General features: G+C 39.5%; 1 protein-coding gene and 1 pseudogene across 2 annotated transcripts in view; one reads left to right on the top strand and one right to left on the bottom strand.

Moving 5' to 3' along the window:
• Positions 1-5,551, top strand: part of EMB1441 (zinc knuckle (CCHC-type) family protein) — an 85,381-nt gene extending 79,830 nt beyond the window's left edge. For both annotated transcript variants that reach the window (XM_090018971.1, XM_090018970.1), the window contains exon 14: positions 5,002-5,551. In XM_090018971.1, coding sequence (XP_089875097.1) covers positions 5,002-5,198 — 197 coding nt within the window. In that variant the 3' untranslated portion in view covers positions 5,199-5,551. The remainder of the gene's footprint in view (positions 1-5,001) is intronic.
• A 973-nt stretch (positions 5,552-6,524) lies between these two features.
• The window catches only part of LOC149826761 (small ribosomal subunit protein bS1c-like), a 31,172-nt pseudogene continuing 16,122 nt past the window's right edge, over positions 6,525-21,574 (bottom strand).

Genomic DNA, 21,574 nt, shown 5'->3' with positions numbered 1-21,574 from the left:
GAGATCTGATCCATTGTCCTTGGGAGCGTGATCTCGTGCCTTGCGCCAAGTTCGAGTGATTACAGAAAAGGTGTGATCGATCTTTGTTTCGAAATAAGTAATATCAGATCTAATGGTTATGGTGAATATCTATATACATGTTGATAAGTACGAGTGCTGAGCAAAAGTCGTGAAACTGATTTTATTTTGGCTGTCGTGATTTATATTGCTGGGAGCAGCTGTCGTGAATACCTTTATCCATGTTGATAAGTACAAGTGCTGTGCAAAAGTCGCGAAATTGATTTTTTTTTTGCTGTCATGATGTATATGGCTGGGAGCAGATGTCGTAAGTTAAAAAAAAAATTGTTTGCGCTCATGTTATCGCTGGTTGTGCTCAGATTCTATTTAGCAAGCATCTAGTTGTTGTGTCGTGATCCTTTTGACTCAGCTGACGTTTGAAAACAACATGTTAAAAAAAAATATTTGTTTATGGAACCTTGTCTTTTGAAGTGGGATTCTGTGTTGGGTGCTGCTACTGGTTGTCGTAGTGGCGGATGTGTGATGGTAACACATTCTAAGTCGTGTTGGATGTGTGATCTTGATTTACAACCTATAGTCATCCTTGGTTGAGGTGGAAGGTTTTGGTCAAGTTTCTTTAAAATTATATTTGAAGTTTGGATCTGAACAGTCGAAGGTCGTGTTTCTCAGATTTCATTGGTGAAGTCAAAACTTGATATAGTCGGGCTTGTTGTTGATTGTGGGTATGCGCGTGTGGTTGCTCCTGCATTTTGTGAATCAAACCCATTAGTTTATATTATGGCTCAAGTGGTTAAATCAGATGCAGATTCCTCCAATGATTGTGTAACTCTTAGCAGGGCTGAATATGACGAGCTTCTTGCTTTATGATCATCCAATTCGAAGTCTTCTGTTGCAGAGGTTGTGTGCTCGGCAGGTGATGGCCTATCTGCTCAAGGTGGTAGGTGGGTCATTGATTCTGGAGCCTCTGGTCACTTGTGCAGAAACTCGAGCAACTTTTTGAGTTTAAAACCTGTGACAGGTCAAAAAGGGGTACGTCTTGCTGATGGTAGCTCTTCCCCAATTGTAGGGCAGGGAAACATGTCTATTACCCCTACTCTTCAATTGTCGCATGTTCTTCATGCTCCTTCGTTTCCACAAAATTTATTATCCGTCAGTCGAATGACAAAAGAGTTGAATTGTAGAGTGATTTTTGATCCTATGGGATGCACCTTTCAGGACTTGCTGACGGGGAGAAGGATTGGTGGTGGCTATGAGGAAGGTGGTCTGTATTACCTACACCAATCAGAGGTTTCGGCCTATTCTGCTGTTACATCATCCTCAAGTCCTCTATTGTGGCATCATCGTTTGGGTCACCTTCCAGTGACAAAACTTCGTCGTGTCATTCCTCATATACCTCCCTCAGTTTCTTTTCAGTGTGAAACATGTCAATTGGGAAAACATTGTCGAAGCTCTTTTCCCTCCAGTCAGAGTCCATCAAGTCAAGGATTGTTTGATCTTCTTCATGTAGATGTGTGGGGTCCGAGTAGGATTCCGAATAGGTCTCAATGTCGTTATTATCTAGTTATTGTTGATGACTTCTCGAGACTATCGTGGGTGTCTCTGTTAAAAGATCGGTCTCAAGGTCCTGTCATTCTTAAAACTTTAATTGCAGAGATAAAAACTCAATTTGACATTTGTGTTAAAATTGTTCGCACTGATAATGCTCTTGAGTTCAAATCCAAAGACTTACTTCAATTCTACTCTGTTAATGGGATTCAACCTCAATTTACATGTCCCCATACCTCCCAGCAAAATGGGGTGGCTGAGAGGAAACATAGACAAATCCTTAATGTTGCTACATACTAGGGCGATGCGGTTTTGACAACCGGGTTTCTTATAAATCGCATGCCGTCAAGTTCTGTAGAAGACCAGATCCCAATTCAAATTCTTCATCCAGAGGCTCCTCTCTTTCCTATCCCCCCTAAAGTTTTTGGATGTGTGTGTTTTGTGCATAAACTGGGTCCTGATCGAGATAAACTTGTTGCGCAGTCTATTAAATGTGTTTTCCTTGGGTATCCTAAGAACCAAAAAGGATATCGTTGCTATGACCCTATATCTCATAAAGAGTATGTCAGTGCGGACGTTACCTTCTTTGAGTCTATTCCTTATTTTTCGAGTACTACTCCAAGGATACAAGATAGTCAGGGTGATGTTTTTCCTCTGCCAATTCCCCCTTTTCCTTTAGAGTCGTTTACTCCAAAGCCTGTGGCTCCATCCTCTGGGGAGTCTCGATACAAAAACCCTCCTATAGTGTATACTCACAGGTTACCACCTACCTCCATGCCCCCATTATCTCCTTCTCCTGAGGCAAGTATCTCTGAGCATACTGAAGTTTCTGCTATTGATGAGGATCTTCCTATTGCTCTGCGAAAAGGGAAAAGACAGTGCACTCTTCATCCCATTTCTCAGTTTGCTTCTGAAGTTAATCTTGGGGCGTCTATGAAGAATTTTATCTCGGCTTTGTCTGCCTCCTCTGTTCCGCTTCATCACAGTCAGGCGCTATTCGACCCCAAATGGATGCAGGCTATAAAGGATGAGATGGATGCCCTATGTTCTAGGGGCACTTGGGATTTGGTGGATCCTTCAACTGATGCAGATATTGTTGGCTGCAAATGGATATATACCATTAAATACAACTCGGATGAGTCAATTGAACGGTACAAAGCCCGGTTGGTTGCAAAAGGGTATACTCAGACTTATGGTGTTGACTTTTTTGAAACTTTCTCCCCAGTTGCTCGTCTTGGCATTATTCGTCTTGTTCTTTCTGTTGCTGTGCACCATGGATGACCCTTGTTTCAGTTGGATGTCAAGAATGCCTTTTTGTATGGGGATTTGCATGAAACTGTCTACATGCAACAACCCCCAGGCTTCGAGGTTCAGGGGGAGTGTAAGAAGGTGTGCAAGTTGAAGAAGGCTATTTATGGCCTGAAGCAGAGTCCAAGGGCATGGTTTCACAAATTATTTGAGGTAATGTCGAGTTTTGGCTTTGTCAGGTCAGCTTCAGATCACTCCTTGTTCATCAATTAAACCAGTGCTGGAATTGTTGTTATGGTGGTATATGTCGATGACATCATATTAACAGGGAGCAGTGCCCAAGATATTTCTACCACAAAAGATCATTTTCAGAAACACTTTGTTACTAAAGATCTTGGTCACTTTCGATATTTTCTGGGTATCGAAGTTGCAAGAAACAAAGAGGGCTTAGTGTTGTCTCAAAGAAAGTATGTGTTGGACTTATTAAAAGAAACTGGAATGCTAGGAGCCAAGCCAGCTAATATTCCAATGGATCCAAAAACTCACATGTTTGATGAGAAGTCTGAGTATGTGGACAGTGACAGCTTTAGATCCTTGGTGGGTAAGTTACTATATGTGACTGTTACTAGACCTGACATTTCATTAGTTGTGAGTAAAATCAGTCAGTTCATGGACAAACCTACAAAAGTTCACTGGGATGCAGCTATGATGGTTATTCGGTACTTAAAGGCATCTCCTGGTAAAGGTCTGTTGTTTAAACGAAATCCATCTTTGGACGTTGTTGCCTACACTGACGCGGATTATGCAGGATTTGTTGAAGATAGGAAGTCAACATCTGGATTTTGTGTTTGTGGGAGGAAATCTTGTTACCTGGAGGAGTAAGAAACAAACCGTTGTAGCCAGGTCGAGTGCTGAATCTGAATACCGAGCAATGGCCCAGACTGCAGCTGAGATTATGTGGATAAAATCAGTCTTGACCGAGCTTCAGGAGAAAGTATCCCTACCTATGTTGATGATGTGTGACAATAGGGCTGCTACATATATTGCCAACAATCCAGTGTTTCATGAAAGGACTAAACATATTGAAGTTGACTGTCACTATGTTCGCGACTTGGTTCAGGCTGGGTATATCTGCACCGATCATGTATCTTTCGAAGATCAAGTAGCTGATGTTTTTACCAAAGCCCTGGCGAGACCAAATTTCTCAAAGTGTTGTGACAAGCTGAGCATGATTGATATCTATGCTCCAGCTTGAGGGGGAGTGTTGAGACTAAGATGTTTTTAGTAAATAAGTTTTTCTAAACTAGAGGTTATTTGAATCTTATTCTTTAATGAGGGACCTGGGTGTAATTTTGTTCCTTGGACTATCTCTATTTAATATAGAGATTAGCCCTAATTGAAAGTAAGAAGTTTGATTATTCTCCAGCCGTCTCTCTCTCTCTCTCTCTTTCTACCTTGGTTGCTGCGCATCTCACCTTTCTTTCAACAATATATATATTGCTGAAGAAGCATTATAATAAATCAAAGAGACTCGTTATTTATCTTTAAAGATATGAAAATAATAGGCTGACCCAGATGAGGATTGAAAAGCAAAGTGTTGCCAGCTGTTTGCTATGATCTGTGAAGCTTTCAAAGTTTTCTTTTCAAGATCTCTTTTTTCTTAATATATCCAAAAGCTACCCTACCATGTGCAGCTGGCAGTACAACAGGATATCAGTTTTACTCCTGTGCTTGTGATGCACCAACTTATCTTTCATAGTTTGGTAGCACCCAATTGAAGCTTATCCCAGCTTACCCATCAGAAAAGGACCTCCTCTTTTTTTGTTTCCTTTTGCTTCCCTGCTAGTGCATCTATCTTGAATGTGCCTGTAAAGTGTTTGGTTGGTATGTTCATGCTTGGTTCCAGCACAGTACAAGGTTTTGCACTTGCTCTTGCTAGATTTTGCTTTTGCAGTATTGCAAACGATATTTTCAGGGATCTTTTTGATGTATTGTATTGGATCTAGTTTAGTTTAACTCATGAGTTTGTTATCTCTGCTCATTTTTAGTGATAGAATGTTTGATTGCAGCACATCAATGAGATTGACTTGTGGCTTTGCCAATGTAATCCTGTCAGACATATAAAGACTGTTTCCAGTTATATTTGTAACATGTGATTGGAATTTCTGATATGATTTTTGATGTCTGCAGCTGCAAAAACTGCAATGAATCTGTTTGCCCATATGCAAGATGTGATAAGCAGGGAAAAGGAGCTCATGAAAGCATGTACAGACCCAGAACTTGTTGCAGCAATAATTGGCAATGCAAAGATCACAGCTGCTGGCCTCACGCAACTGAAACAGAGGCAGAAGAAGGGAAAGAAGGGTGGCAAACAAGAAGATTCGTGAGGCACGTATATAAAGACGATCATTGCCGTCTTCCAGACCTTTGAGGTCCCATGTGTTGTTTTTGAGGGGGCGCGTCTTCTTTAATGGAACTATTGTACATTATTAGAGGTACAATGGCTTCAAGAATGCCTTCAATTTTAGGGTACGTTCGTTGCATTCACACAACTATACACCGTTGAGAAAAAGAATGATAATAACTATGGAAATCATGGTTAATACTGATTGATTGATGGAGTTGTGGATCTTGTATCTAAATGACTATTCATTTCTCTGTAAAGGAAGCATATGCTCTTAAACTAAAGATACCATGAACCATTTTTATGGAATCATCAACCTTCTCAATGCAGGTCAAACGGCTTTTATGTGCTTTGGTGCTGATAATTGTGCTTGTTATGTCTACATCGACCTTCAAAAAAGGGTGTTACTCCATGGTCCTAAAAACCTATGCATGTGCTCAATTTTAGGGTCACGTTTCAGTTCAAGTTTTTTATATCATAGTTGCATTGGTAGTCGTTACACCTGCTGTATTGTGTGTCATGCTTCTAGCTACTGGTATGAAACTTGTTTTGAAGACCATAAACAAAAGTATCAAACGTTCAAAAAACTTCTTGTATCATCATTAGTAGAAGCTCATTTCCATTACATAATCCATGAATCAGAAAAATAGTAATTGAATATTATTTCAGGATATATCTATCACTAGATTTGCCTTCTCAAATGATAAAGGTAATTGGTGGGTTTTTTTTCTTTTCTTTCTGGCACTAGCTTAGGGTAAAAAGCGGTATTAGACGTTCTAAGAAAGCTATTATGGCTTTTGAGTAATCTAACACTAATGATCAACTCAAGAGTTGCCAAAAAGAGATTTTTAAATCCACTGTTCGCTACAATAAAATGTTGAATATGGTTTTAACTTTTCGAAGAGTTGCAAGTCCAAAACTGGTGAGCCGCAGTTCAATTCTTAAATTTTGACCTGTTGAGTTAAACTAAGAGAAGACTAACTGCAATAACTAATTAGGGAAGGAAAATACACAAAATTCACTTTAAGAAAAGAAGCTTTTCTCTACCAACGAGGGCTCTGCTTGTTTGGTAGGAGCTGTTAGTGCGCGTCACCATGTGTTGAGACGTTGCAAGTTCAAAACCCAATGGTATGTTGTGTAACTGGTCGGGGTCTGCCTAACCCCAGCTTGCGTATAAAAAAAAAAAACTTCTCTCCATACACATTCCAAAAAACAGAAAATTCAATGAATGGTGTATGATATGATAGATATCCTTGAAAATGCAAAACGAACAGATATTGCAACCTCACTATTCCCTTTACTACAGGGCAGGAACTGTTACATGTATGGATGCGGTAATATGGAAATCGGAGCAAAATAATACTTTGGCCTCTGAAACAAGCTGTGTTTCATTTGTTACATACATCGTGGAACTGAATGAAGCTGCCAAAATTGCTTCAAGACGACCTAGAAATCAGTAAACTTTCCTTCCATGGAGAAGTAATGACAAAGATGAACATGGTCATATTTACAGCTCTTTGACAAAGATGAACATGGTCATATTTACAGCTCTTCAACTGATGGCACATCATTTAGATCAAGCCCCTCAGCAGGCAAATCAGATGTCAGTGGACTTAATATCCCATTGGAGCTCAAGGTCAACTCACTCTGCAACAACAGGACTTCACCATTAGCATTTGGAACCTAAAAAAAGAAAAAAAATCTAGCATTCAAACTAAAGGCAAACTCGCATTTTGTGCAAGAGAAGGCTTAAGAACATTCCGTTTCATGTTGTGCAAGACAGATGGCTTAAGACACCAAATTTAATCATTCAAGAGTTGCAAAAATAAAATGCTATTTTGTCACCCGTATTAAACACCAACAATATCGTGATATTTTGAGAACATCACAATACCTTCTCTCTTTCTTTTTTTGGATAAACAGAGAAAGCCACCTCACTCATATGGTGATTTTACTTTACTTCCCCGCCCCCCCCCCCCCCCCCCCCCCCCCTCTTCCCGGTCCAATATCTGTTCTCAAAGGTTTAAAAACCGAGGTCGCTCACCAGAGAGTACAACCAGCTTCAGCCTCGCTGCAAGGGACACATACCCATGGGTTTGAAAATATTGCAATATTTTTGCTTAAATGAAAATATCATAATTTTATCAAATATTTATATTTTGGGGCAGAATTTCAGGGAAAAAATGCTTTCTTAAATTTCCCACACATCTTAAATTTGGTTATTACTTATATTTTTCATAAATGTTAAATTTGTTAATTTTTGAAAAGATAAAATATGAAATATAAAATATTGAAATATAAAATATTGAAATTTCTCATGAGAAATTGGCAGCCATTTAATTGTCATCTTAAATTTTGTCACTGTACACTTAATGTTGAAACTAACGGCTGAATTGTTAGCCGATGCTCGCATGAAGTAGACTGCTCGAATTGGGTGGTTCAGAAATATGTGCCACACTGATTTTCTTTTTCGTTTTTTTGATAGTATACGTGCCACTGATTTTCAATTGCAAATATTTTTTGAAAGCCAATATGAACTCCTTTAAGCATAGCAGTAGAAACCAATGATTTGCAGTCCAATGGGAAAACTTGATAATATCCATTACAGGATTCTGCATGTCAGCAAGCTCATGCTTGTATTGATAGTTTTAGTGGAAAAATAAATAAATCAATCTTCAGGAGGAGAATTTATTGATTGCACAAAAGAATGGAAAGGATATTACCTCAGGTTGAAATCTCAGCAAATCAGCCCGAGCCATATAATTGCTTCTGCCTGAGCTATTCTTTGCCGGAAGATCTGAGCCATCTCATCCGCCTACCAAGGGGCAGTAATTTGTAAAACTACATCCACAATTCCAAGCTGGGAAAGGGACCAGTTGACAATAGTTACCTTCTCAAAGACAAGCTTTGGATTGAATCATGTCACCTGGGGTTGGCTCAAGCTTCTTGGTAGACAGACTCACTCGGCCCCTCTCGCGATCATGACTCAGTATCATAACCTTTTTAGATGCGAAATTTTCAATAACTAAACCTTCAGAAAATGAAAACTAAACGAGCATTAAAAACTTTTTACCTTCAGAGTATCACCAAGCTGCAAGACGGTGGCAATATCTGAAACACGATCATGACTGATCTGACTGACATGAAGAAGTCCTATGATTCCACCACTATCAATAAAAGCACCATATGTTTTCAAACTCTGCACGGTACCAATCACAACAGATCCATTTCCAAGCTGAGCTTGAGTATCTACCATGGCTTTACGGTTACTTAGAACAAGCCGGGACTGTTCCTCGTCAACTTCTACAAATTTCAGAGGCAGCTCTTTGTCTAGGAGTTCTTCAGCCGTTGATTTCTGGTGGATGCAGATGGTTGTCAAAATGGTATTAGACCAGCAGTACAAGACATCAAGTCCACCATATAATCGTTGCAACTTGAAATTTAGTGAAACATATTCATCCAGATAACAAGTTTTTGCAAATTGTGCCACTACCATGTTGCTCACATAAAATGAGCAGTGAAAGAGGAAAGAGAGAAAAACACCAACCGATGATATCTGTGAAAACGGAATGAAGCCACGTAAACCCTGTACAACAGCGACCACCCCTCCCTTGTTACCGCCGACAACCTGGGATATATTAATGCAAATAATTAGATGCAGGTCACAGTTTAAGCTGGTGAACCTGCACATTTGGTGAAGTTTCGAAAAGAAACAAAAATGAAGGAAAACTAAAAAATTAATAACCAAATGAAAAGTTAGAAAGCAAAAAGAAAAGCAACATTTAATATTCAAGTAGTCCAAGCCTCCAAGGAACAGTCTCAACTGCTATGTGCAGCATGCGTGCTTTATTTATGATTGGAAGCAAATGTTCTACAAGGCCCAAATTAACTATTTCCTCAAAGAGTGCCACTTCAGATATTGGTATATTTGGAAAATAGTTGAGCACCGGAAAATGAAATAGGTAAAATACAGAATATGAAACTTAGAAACACATGAAAATTATTAAGGGAAAAAAGAAAGAAATAGATTAACCAAAGGAGCTAATGAAAACCCACCTTTTGTATAATCATTTGACTCAATCAAGGATGTTTGACAGATTGTGTCAAGAGAAAATCATGAAATCAGATAATACTAAAATATTGGAGGATCAATCAATTGACTCTAATCCAGGAATTGGTTAGTGTCAATTGGGATTTTGGATTAGATATGATGTCATTCCTATCTATGAAGATTATTTTCTTTTTTACTTCATTTTTTTACTCTGTTGTAAACTCTATATATTGTTACCTCAGGTAACAATTTAATATACGAAAGAAATCAGAGGATTACCTCTTCACATGGTATCAGAGCAGGTGATACTCCTGTGCCACTGCTTCCTTTAGAAACTCATCTATCACTCATCCTCTGCGTTACGACCATTGTGAAACCATAAAACCATCAATTTTTCCATGGCAAACGAAGGATCATCCAACGATTCATTTGGAGCACGATCAGACGAACCTCTGACATTGAAGGTTCACCGTTTTATCTTTATCATTCTGAAACCCAGGTGCTATCCTTGTTTCTAATCTCTTGAATGGCGATAATTACGCTACCTGGAAACGAGCCATGAAAATGGCACTCAATGCAAAAAATAAATTCGGATTTCTTAATGGTTTCATCTCTGAACCATCCGCATCAGCCCCAAGCTATCATGCATGTCATCAATGTAATGACATGCTCCTTTCGTGGCTCCTTAATTCAGTCACAAAAGAAATTGCTAGCAGCATTATATACGCTGACACAACTCTAGCAATTTGGCTCGATCTTGAAGAATGATACTCTCAAGGCAATTCAGCTCGCATTTTTCACATAAAAAAACTCATATCAGATCACCGGCAAGAACAAAATTCCTTGTCCACATATTTCACAAGGTTAAAAACCATATGGGATGAACTGCAGTCCTATTTGGACATACCGAACTGCACTTGTGGGGCATTATGGGAACATAGTTTGTATCATCAAAAGGAAAAAATATTCTAATTTCTCATTGGCTTGAATGACTCATATAACACCATCAAGAGTCAAATCTTAGCCATCGATCCAATTCCCAGCATCAGCAAGGTATATGCAATGGTCCAACAAGAAGAAAGCCAACACTTATTTCAATAAGCTATTCATCAAGTCGATTCCACCACACTGAATATGTGTGTCAATCGGCCACAAGTTCGATCAGCAGAACAAGGGCGAGGACATGGATGACCTAAATGTGATCATTGTGGCATGCTCGGCCACATCAAAGCACGGTGTTATGTGCTTCACGGTTATCCCCCACACCTCCGGCAAGAAAAGAGCAATACGAAGTCATCCGATTCAAAGGAGTCTCTACAAACTGTCACTGGCACCAAGGCATGTCTCTCTACAACAGCAAGTAATACTCAAATCGATGCCACATCCACGTTGACCAAGAAACAAATAAAGCAATTGGTGTCGCTTATCTCTCTGGATTTCAACACGACAACCGCTAACATGACTGGTAATCATCCCTATTCTGCTCTCTGGATCATAGATACCGGAGCATCCAATCATATGACATCTGACCTATCACTGCTTTGTGACGTGCATACATTCCCTAATTCTAAACCAGTTAGACTACCTAATGGCCAAACTATACACGTTACAAGTTACATTTCCAAAGACCTTATTTTATACAATGTCCTTTATGTTCCTAATTTCCAATTTAACCTTCTTTCCATCCATAAACTCATTGACTCTCTTAATTGTGTTGCCATATTCTTCCCAACTTTTTTTAGCCAAGAAGACGTTGATTGGAGCGGGTAGTTTGCACGACGGATTGTATCACCTCCACACACCTACCATTTCTTCTCAAGCCATGAATGCCACGTCCCCAAATAAATACACTCTTTGGCATGAACGACTTGGTCACCCATCCAAGGAGTGACTTGCTCAATTAGCTCGAGATCGTAATTTTATAATCAATTGTCCTTTACATATTTGTGATGCATGCCACTGTGCAAAACTATCACGTTTACCTTTTTCTGATAATAATTTTAAGAGTGATTTCCCTTTTGACCTCATTCATGTGGACATTTGGGGTGGCAACGCTACACCATCACACACCGGTGCACGATACTTCCTCACCATAGTAGATGATTTTTCCCGCTGCACATGGGTTTATTTGATGAGATTTAAATCTGAAACTTATTCTCTCCTAGTTAAATTTTGCAAAATGGTCAAAACTCAATTCCAGTTGGTCATAAAAAAAATTCGTACGGATAATGGTACGGAATTTCTCTCTCACATGATGCAGCAATTTTTTTCTGGCAATGGCATTGTTCACCAACGCACTTGCGTCAATACCCCCCAGCAAAACGAGCATGTTGAGTGCAAGCATCAGCACTTTCTTGAGGTTGCCCGAGCCTTGCATTTTTAAGCTTGCTTACCAATTCATTTTTGGGGAGAATGCATTCTCACTGCCACCTACCTCATTAATTGTATTCCCACTCAACTTCATGGAAAAAACTCATATAAAATGCTTTTTCATAAACCTCCATCTTATGAACATTTACGTGTTTTTGGTTGTCTTTGTTATGCTCATGATACAAATTCTCACAAGGATAAATTTTTTGCACGAGCTAAACGTTGCATATTTATCAGTTACCCGTTTGGTCAACACGGCTATAAAGTTTTTGATCTCGATGCTCATCAGTCTTTTAGTAGCTGGGATGTCATCTTTTATAAAAATGAGTTTCCTTTTAGAAATTATGAAACCTCACCAATCCCTCCTAACCTTGTCCTCCCTTCACCTATACTTAATGAAGCAACCGATGATTTTCTTTCACCATCACAATCCCTTAGTCTACCACAAACTGAATCCATCCTGATCAGCTCACCTACTCTATCGTCTCTTCCACCACTATGTCGCTCAAGTCGACCCCACACCCGACCTCACTACTTGACCGACTTTGTGTGCAATTATGCCAGCATTCTACCCACCTCAAATGGTAAGTCCTCTACCTCTCTTTATCCCATCACCAATTATTTACACTTTCACAAATTTTTCATTTCCCATTGAGCGTTCCTTAGTGCAGTCCTATCTGACCAAGAGCCACGCCATTTTAGTGAAGTTGTTCGGAATCCAAATTGGCAAGCGGCAATGACCGCAGAGCTTAAAGCACTTGAGGACAATCACACATGGAAATTGGTCACGCTGGCACCAAATAAAAGACCAATTGGGTGTAAATGGGTCTTCAAAATCAAACGACATGCAAATGGTTCCATTGAAAGATACAAATCACATCTCGTCGCTAAGGGCTATACACAGGTAGAAGGATTTGATTTTCATGAAACATTTGCTCTTGTTGCGAAACTAGTTATTGTGCGATGTCTTCTTGATCACGTTTCCATTTCTCAATGGCGGTTACACCAGCTTGATGTCAGCAATGCTTTTCTTCATGGTGACCTTGATGAAGAGATATATATGGATTTTCTAGATGGGATCCATCGCAAAGGGGAGCATCAAGTATGTCTCCTAAAAAAGTCTTTATATGGGCTTAATCAGTCCTCGTACAGTTGGTTCAACAAATTGACCCATGCCTTACTTTATGCAGGATTTATCCAATCTAATGCAGACTACACCCTTTTCACTCAGAAATGTGATTCTCGAATCATGGTGGTACTTGTATATGTCGACGATATTATTATTGCAGGAAATTATGATCCAGATATTCTTTCTTTGAAGTCTTTTCTGCACGCACAATTTTATATTAAAGATTTGAGCCCTCTAAAATATTTTGTGGGTATTGAAGTTGCCAAGTCACCAGAAAGGATATTTCTAAGCCAAAGAAAATATACCTTAGATATTTTATCTGATTTAGGACTTCTTGGAGCTGCCCCAAGTGATTTTCCCATGGATCAAAAACTCTGACTCACATATGGTGAAGGGGAGTTATTTGATGATTCGTCACAATACCAGAGATTGGTAGGCCAACTAATATATTTGATAGTTACACGACCAGACATAGTGTACTATGTTAATCTCTTAAGCCAGTTCATGCAAGCACCACGAACACCACATTATCATGTAGCCATAAGAATATTGAGGTATCTGAAGTCCACACCCGAACATGGCATCATTCTGCCTTTTAAAAGCAAAATACAACTAGAAGCTTATTGTGATTCTGACTGGGTTAGCTGTCCCATGACCCAAAGATCCACCTCCAGATATTTTGTAACAATCGGAGGCAGCCCAATCTCATGGAAAACAAAAAAGTAGAATACAGTAGCGAGGTCATCCATAGAGGCAGAATACAGGGCGATGGCATTAACCACTTGTGAAATGATTTGGCTCAAGGCTCTATTAGCTGAGTTTGGCTTCACACGTGATGAGCCCATGAATCTCTATTATGATAATCAAGCAACACTCCATATTGCGTCAAAACCTGTGTTTCACGAACACACGAACGACATAGAACTTGATTGCCATCTAATCCGGGAAAAGATACAAGCAGGGACCATCAAGCCCATTTTTGTGCCTACAAAGATGCAAATCACAAATATCTTCACAAAAGCACTCATAAGGGATCAATTCAGATTTTTGGTATCCAAGTTGAACGTGACAGATATTCACACGCATCAACTTGAAGGGGAGTGTCAAGTACATCAAACACACCTTGAACATGGGTCTGCTCATTTCTTGGTCATGTTGCTCTGCTATTTTTGCCTATTCTGATGTTGATTGGGCTGGGTGCCCTGATGACCATAAGTCTATCAATGGTTTTGCTATCTTTCTCGATACCAACTTGATCTCTTGGAACTCTTGTAAGCAACAAGTCATTGCTTTTTCCAGTACAGAGATGAAATATCATGTCCTTGCCAATGCAACTGCAGAAGTAGCTTGGGTCAAACAACTTCTTGTTGAACTTCATCACCCTTCTGGAGCCTTACTGATACAATGGTGTAACAATATCAGTGCCACCTATATAACAACTAATTTGGTACTTCATAATTGCAGTAAGCATATCGAGATAGATGTTCACTTTGCTCGTAATCGAATTCTCAAAAGGGAACTTTGTGTTCATTACATCTCAACAACGGATCAAATAGCCAACATTCTCACGAAGCCGTTGTCAACAACTAGATTCATTGATCTGTGTTTCAAGCTTCATGTGCACCACTGCCCATTTAGCTTGAGGGTGATGTTAGAGGGGTTGGATCCAATCCATATCAAGATCGATTGGGTCCACTTGTTGGGAGAATTCCCACATGGAAAACAACTCACACAATGGAGGGGACTACAATCCTAAGGAATATTCTCAAGATAAGCAATAGAAGAAAAAGAAAGGTGAAATTGGAAACAAAGAAAACGTTAAGAGAGAAGTCTCCTTGATTGTCAAGGAATTCTCTTGCAAGAAAAATTCTATTTGTAAAAGAGTTGTTCATACTTATGATGTACCTTCAAAGTTCTATATAAAGTAATCTCCTCTCTCTGAAAATTTGTGAGAGAGGGAGAGGAGAGAAAGCTTACCCATGGACGTAGGCCTGACCAACCAAACCATGTTACCTGCATTCTTGTGCGTGTGTGTGCACACTTTCACTTATATACTAGTTGTCATTGTTTTCGGTTTCAAGGCAATCATATATTGTTCTTTATAAACCAAACTCAAACGATGAACACATGAAAACTCAACAAAAGCTCCACCTACCGAACGAGCAATTGAGTAATCCCCCATGTGTCGGGACCTTCACCGTGGTGCTCTTCTACATAAGCTCCTCCACTTTTGGGGGCCTTTCTTCTACACCCTTCTTTCTTTGAAAAGGAGGTTCTAAAAGAAAGGTTTTCCGATATAGGTAGATTAGAAGATATCTCCATTCTGACTGTGGCAGCGTTTATTTTTTCTCATGATAGACGGGCTATAGGGCACAAGTTCAAATACGTTTAACAATAAAACAATCCATGCTCTTCTTTATAAAAACCCTCCATCATTGTTGCGCCATAAAAGTACTTTCTCCCAAACAATGTTGCTCTCATATATTCTATTTAGTAGTCCACAATGGTAATGTTTTCTTCCCAGAACAGACAAAGTAGTCTCAAAAGAACTGTGCCACGGCGATCTGCGAATAACTCCAACGGGCATCCTTTAGGCGCCTTGATGTCCATTGTCGTAAACTTGGCTCGGAGGCGACAACCAATAATTCAATTTCTCTCTATTCCTAAGCAGTACCCTTTGTTCAAAAATCTGGTTACATGTTGAATCGGCGTCCACTTCATCCCCTCCCTTCCCTGGCACTCTTATGACTCAAAAAGTGACTTAGCCATAACCCGTCATAACAGGATTTTAGACCATAATGTGGTCTCGCAGAATAAGGATCTGCTCCGACATACCCTTGCATTCGTGAGTGCTTCCTACATGTTGAGGTCTGCTTCCAATTATCTTAAGGCAACTCGCCACCTGTAACGAAAAGCTTTTGGATCATCCTTCGACGTTCTCCACTCGACAGAGGACTTCAACTCTTTGAATGCAAGTCGTTTGAGCGCCATTTCGTCACACTCTCAGAGTGCTTTTGTGAAGATAGATATAGAAGAAATTTCATAGTGTCTATCTCTTACTATAAGGTGAAATTGGATTCTATAGATGTCTAGTCTCTAGTGGTGATGGGACCAACCAAGATGTATGTCGTCCGATTCGACCTCAGACTCTTTCTTCCTGACCCATTCGACTCTGTGGCTGTAGTTATTTAGGTGGTATCCCTTTATGGAAAAGATTGAATTCCTCCCGGGAACACACAAAACAAAGATATGAATTGGGTAAATGAAAAAGGAAAAGAGATGTTTCCAATTCCTTCAAAAAAGAAGCTTTTTCTACATTCATATGATCTACTAAAGTAGATTGGTATTTCCCATATAATGAAAACAGATCTTGGTCCATGGAGTTCCAAGAATGTAGGAACTCTAGCCTATATGATGCTTCTTCGGCTTTCGATATACAAGTGGGACCTACACAAGCTGTGCAAAAAATAGCTTCTTTTTGGAGGTTTCGCAACTTGGTCAAAATGGGGTTCTACCGAAAACCCATGGATTTTTTAGTTTTAGCCATTGGTTACTGGTCGAGCCACTGGAATAGAATGAGATAAGAATCTCTGGAGATCTTTCCTCTCAGCTTACTTGTAATAGGCTTTCCTTCTATAGAAGACTTCTTCCTACTGGCATAATTGTTTGCTCTTTCAAATCCTCGATATCCAAAGAAATCTGACTCCTTATTCTTTAGGATAGGATCATCGTTGGTTTTGAAATCCTCTCCCTTAGACACCAAAGATATTCACTGAATGACAGAAGGGAAGGAGGGATTGACTGACTGACCAATAGAGAAGGCAGGCATGAGTGACCGATAGGGAAGGCAAGCATGACTGACTTACCCACTACCACTAGCTTGCTTACTGACTCAGGAGCAGGAGCTCCCTCCACATAGGAAGGCAACAACGAAGCACCAACTGAAGCTCTTGCTTTGAAGTTCAACCAAACTATTCTGAGTCATGTATAACTTGTGGGGCTTCTTGCAAATTGTTATTTGTGCTAAAGAAGTTGAGTTTGGGCTGCATACTAATTATGATGTTATTCATTAAGACAAATGAAAAACTATAATGGTGCATGAATTTCATAAAAAACAGCTAGCAATCTCAAAATTTTGAAAGGATGGGTCCCCCTTCATCATTTTATACTTAGAATTGGAGAGAGAGAGAGAGAGAGACGAAAAGCGATCAACATTACTTAAAAGTGAAACTCAACAAAGCATTGAGTCCCACAAGCACAAGCACAACAACAACATGAGAACACCATTAACACAAACAACAGAAAAACCCGAACACAAACAGAAAACTCATCAAGGACCACATACATCTAGATGGGGATCGGTTGGTGGCAGAGGCATGTCTTTGAGGTGTATGCAGAGGATATCATACACATCAACCAAGACCCTATGAGTCAAATGGTTAAGGTTGAACGAGACATCCTGAAAAGTGGCATCATTTTTGGCCATCCATATGAACCACCACACTGTAAATAATCAAACTCTCCAAATATTCCTCCACTTCTTTTCGCGTCTAATTATAGCAGGGTCGAGGATACAATCCAATGTGAAGCGACCCTTCTGCATAACAACTGATGGAGTCCTCTAAGTTTTAGAAAACAATTCTTGAAACACTGCACACGACCAAAAAAGATGTGTAGTTTCTTCAGCCTGTCGACAAAGCACACACCAATTGGGAAACTGAAAACCCATCCTCTTGATGTTGTTATGGGTCTGTATCCGGTCATGAAGAATCAACTAAGCCAATACCTTGGTCCTCGGAGATGGTTCCTTCGCCTATAAAGCATTTTTGAGGAGCCAACCCAGCCCTGGAGGTAAAAGAGAATGGTAGACCTTGTAGACTTGGAAAACTCCCGCATTAGAGACTACCCATTGAAGCCAAGATCCGTCTACCCCCACATCCAAATCCCTACCAAGAAACAAATGTAATGCCTTAAACCACATTTTTCTCAAATGTGATGTGTACGGACCACGAGCCCCTTGATGAACTGCAAGCGAATCGATGTGACCATATTTCAGTTGGAGGAAGTTAGCACATGCATCCTATGAAGTATGATCCAACCAACACTGCTTCACAGCCAATGCCACACTCCTTTTATGCAAAGCAAATATTCCTAAGCCAGCCATAGTCCTTGGCATAACGATGGAGTCCCATCCCACCAAGTGCCTCTTATAAGGTCCATTTACACCATACCACAAAAACCTTGATAGGACGCACTTAAGTTGGTGCTCAACGCTAACGGGCACGACATAAACCGACATGAAAAATTTTGAAATCGCAGACAAAACATGCCTGATCAAAGTAATTCTACTTGCAAGAGACAAATATCTAGCACGCCAAGACTGGAGCTTAAGATACACCTTATCAATAACCGGTGCCCATGATGCTATAGAGGTTGGCTTGACTTGTAAGGGGAACCCCAAGTAATTGATCGGCAACGGCCCTAAAGCGCAGTTGAAAATCTTTCCCACCGCGTTTTGACTGGTCAGATCATCATTCAGTAGCGTGACCGAACACTTATTTTCATTGAGCTTCAGCCCAGACAAAGCTGCAAAACACATGAGAAGAAGCCTAACGTGAAGCATCTACTGCAGTGAAGCCCTTCCAAAGACTATCATATCATCTACATATTATATAATATGTTCAGAAAACCCTTGGATATCCAACGACTGTAGGAAGCTCTCTTATCTGCGTGCGTCTAAGAATCACTGCAAGTCCTTCGGACACTATATTAAACAAAAGCGGAGATAACGAACATCCTTGTTGTAGGCTGCACCATAATAAAAATTGCTCACCCGTTATCCCGTTAATGGACACCATGGCTTGTGCATTGGTAAGGAGCTCTGACACCCATCTGGAAAAACGGCTACTGAATCTCATGTGATTCACCACTTGCAAAAGAAAAGGCCAGTACGGAGAATCATATGCTTTATTAAAATCAAGCTTTAACACAAAGTAAGGACTACCACTCACGTGCATGGAATGAATGACCTTTGAAGCCAAAATATATGCTTGTTGAACTCTCCTATTAGGAATAAAAGCAAATTGATAATCAAAAAATAGATTAGACGCCACCAATTTGAGTCTTGATACTAAGACCTTTACGACTATATGATACAAGGTTCTCATTATGGAAATAGGACGGAAGCACATAATATCAGTGGCAGCGCTTTCTTTTGGAATAAGGGAGATTAGTCCAACATGACATTGCCTGGGCAGTCTAGAGTTACAATGAAACTCATCAAACACTGTACACAAATCACTCTTCACTATTCTCCAAAAAACTTTGGAAAAATCTACAGGGAAACCATCTACTTTCGGTGTCTTCCAACCTGACAAATCCTTAATTGTGTTCATGATTTCTGCTTTCGAAAACCTACGTTGCAAGGTTAAGACCTAATCCGGTTGAAGAGAAGGGAATAACTCATGCCCAATAGTACCCCCGTATTTGGCTGAATAGAATAAAGCTTCTCAAAATAGTTGAAGATCGACACAAGATTCTGCCATTCTCGCAACACCCCCATCAATTGTGATCAAGTGAAGGATACTTTGACTAAATCGATCGGAAGCAAAGGAATGAAAAAAATGAGTATTTTCATCCCCTGCCGCCAACCATTTCACCTGAGCATGTTGCTTCCACTTCAACTCTTCTTTTAGCTTTCAACGTTTCAATAACGTCATTCAATCAACAAGTCTGTTTTGCAACCCTTGCAACTGCGCATCCGACAACCCTTCTGTGGAAGATAATAGGGTGAATAGTAACAAGATCTCTAACTCCTATTCAGCAATCATATGAAAGCTTAATATCTTTAGCTAGGCCTGAAATCTTCTTTTGGCATCATATAATAGTTGTCTTTATAAACCCTTAAACTCCACAAGCCCTCAACCACTAAATGAAACTCTGGTTCAGTTAACCACCAGAGAGAACCTTGGGGACCACTTCGGATCCAAAGTCATACTTACTGAGGGCGGTGTGAAAATCCTCAAGGGTGAAGGGGACGCCTTCTGTGGGAGTGGTTTGGCACCTTTCGTTGGCTTCCTCGAACAACTCCTTGATCCACCTCCTTCTGTAGGGCATTGGAGATGGCCACGGCCGACACTACTATCCACCTCGACCTTCTTCTGTTCCGCCCTCGAAGGAAGAAACACTCCCCCTCTGGAGGTAGGTTTGTTGCTGAACATGGGAGAGAGACAACTATTTCTAGAGAGAGAAATGTGACTCTATGAGCTCAAAGAGAACCACGACCGCCACCAGACTTTGTTTCCCTTCTCAAGAAGAGAGCCCACCAAGATCGATTCTCTTGCAGGAGGGAGGGTGTTGTGTGTTATCCCCAAAACACAAATTTGTGTGTTCCTATGTGTACGAAGGAATATCTTGGGACCCGCAATAATTCATATGCCAATGTTGCCCACAATGACTTTATAATAAAATAACATATAAAAAAGGTAGATATGCTTTTGACGGAAATGTCCTCTCGTAAGATAGATATGCATTGGACGAAAATGTCCTCCCGCTCCGCGTATATAGATTTGCATGTCCCGCCTTTGTTTTTAGCTTATCCTACAACACATGGTCGCCTTCTCCTTTCTGTCTTGTGTTAGATAAAAAACTTTTCCTGGTTTGTTCCTACCTCATGGAGATAACTATAAATCGAATGATTGGTTCGATCATTGGTGGGCGTCAAAGGGGGATTTGTCGACCATCTCTTTTTACAGTCTTCTCTTCTTTATTTTCATTGGGCAGTATGAAAAAAAACAATAAAGCTCAAACATTCCAACAAGTGCCATTAAAGCGTCATGAGTACCTTTCCATATCATCGTGCTATTGTTGAAGAACATATGTCATCGTGAGTGTCATTAAGGCGTTGTTTTGTTATTTCAGGTAGATTTTATCATTTCAACAGTTGGAAACTTAAAGACATTTATAAGACGCTGGGACCTGTTGACAAGAATGTTTGGTTACATATGCAAGCAAGGGCCTCTACCCCATCCGGTATTGTCTATTCACTTAGTATATGCAATGTAACACAAATTGCGGTTGTAGTAACATGTATATTGATTTGTGAGATATTATTCTGTTTTTAATATATTATGTTGAATTGGCGTATATCAATTTGTAAGATATTATGTGTTTTCTAGTTTTGATTTTTGAAATATTGTTTTGTTTGTTGATATTGATTTGTAATAATATGTCGAATTATCGTATATCAATTTGTAAGCTATTGTGTGTTTTATAGTGACGATTTGTGAGATATTGTTTTGTTTGTTAATATCGATTTGTAATATATTATGTTGAATTATTGTATATCGATTTGTAAGATATTATATGTTTTCTATTGTCAATTTGTGAGATATTGTTTTGTTTGTTAATATCGATTTGTAATATATTATGCTGAATTGTTGTATATCGATTTGTAAGATATTATGTGTTTTCTATTATCAATTTATGAGATATTATTTTGTTTGTTAATATTGATTTGTAATATATTATGATGAATTGTCGTATATCGATTTATAAAATATTATGTGTTTTCTACTATCGATTTGTGAGATATTGTTTTGTTTGTTACTATCGATTTGTAATATATTGTGCTTAACTAATCAGTAGTTGTTGTTATATGCATCTTGAATAAATCGTAGTAAATGTATACGTTGGCTAATGCAAATTGATATTTTGCACATGACAGTGTTGAGCATATCAGCTAGTTGCAGTGAAGATGACGTATCTCAATCATTAGGAAGTCATGGAGCAACGGACATCCGTACTATCG

This window comes from Nuphar pumila, chromosome 10 (genome assembly GCF_984573655.1).
Source record: "Nuphar pumila chromosome 10, dmNupPumi1.hap1.1, whole genome shotgun sequence".
Taxonomy (NCBI): Eukaryota; Viridiplantae; Streptophyta; class Magnoliopsida; order Nymphaeales; family Nymphaeaceae; genus Nuphar; species Nuphar pumila.
Note: the sequence above shows the minus strand (reverse complement) of the source record. Positions and strands in the feature narration are given on the sequence as shown.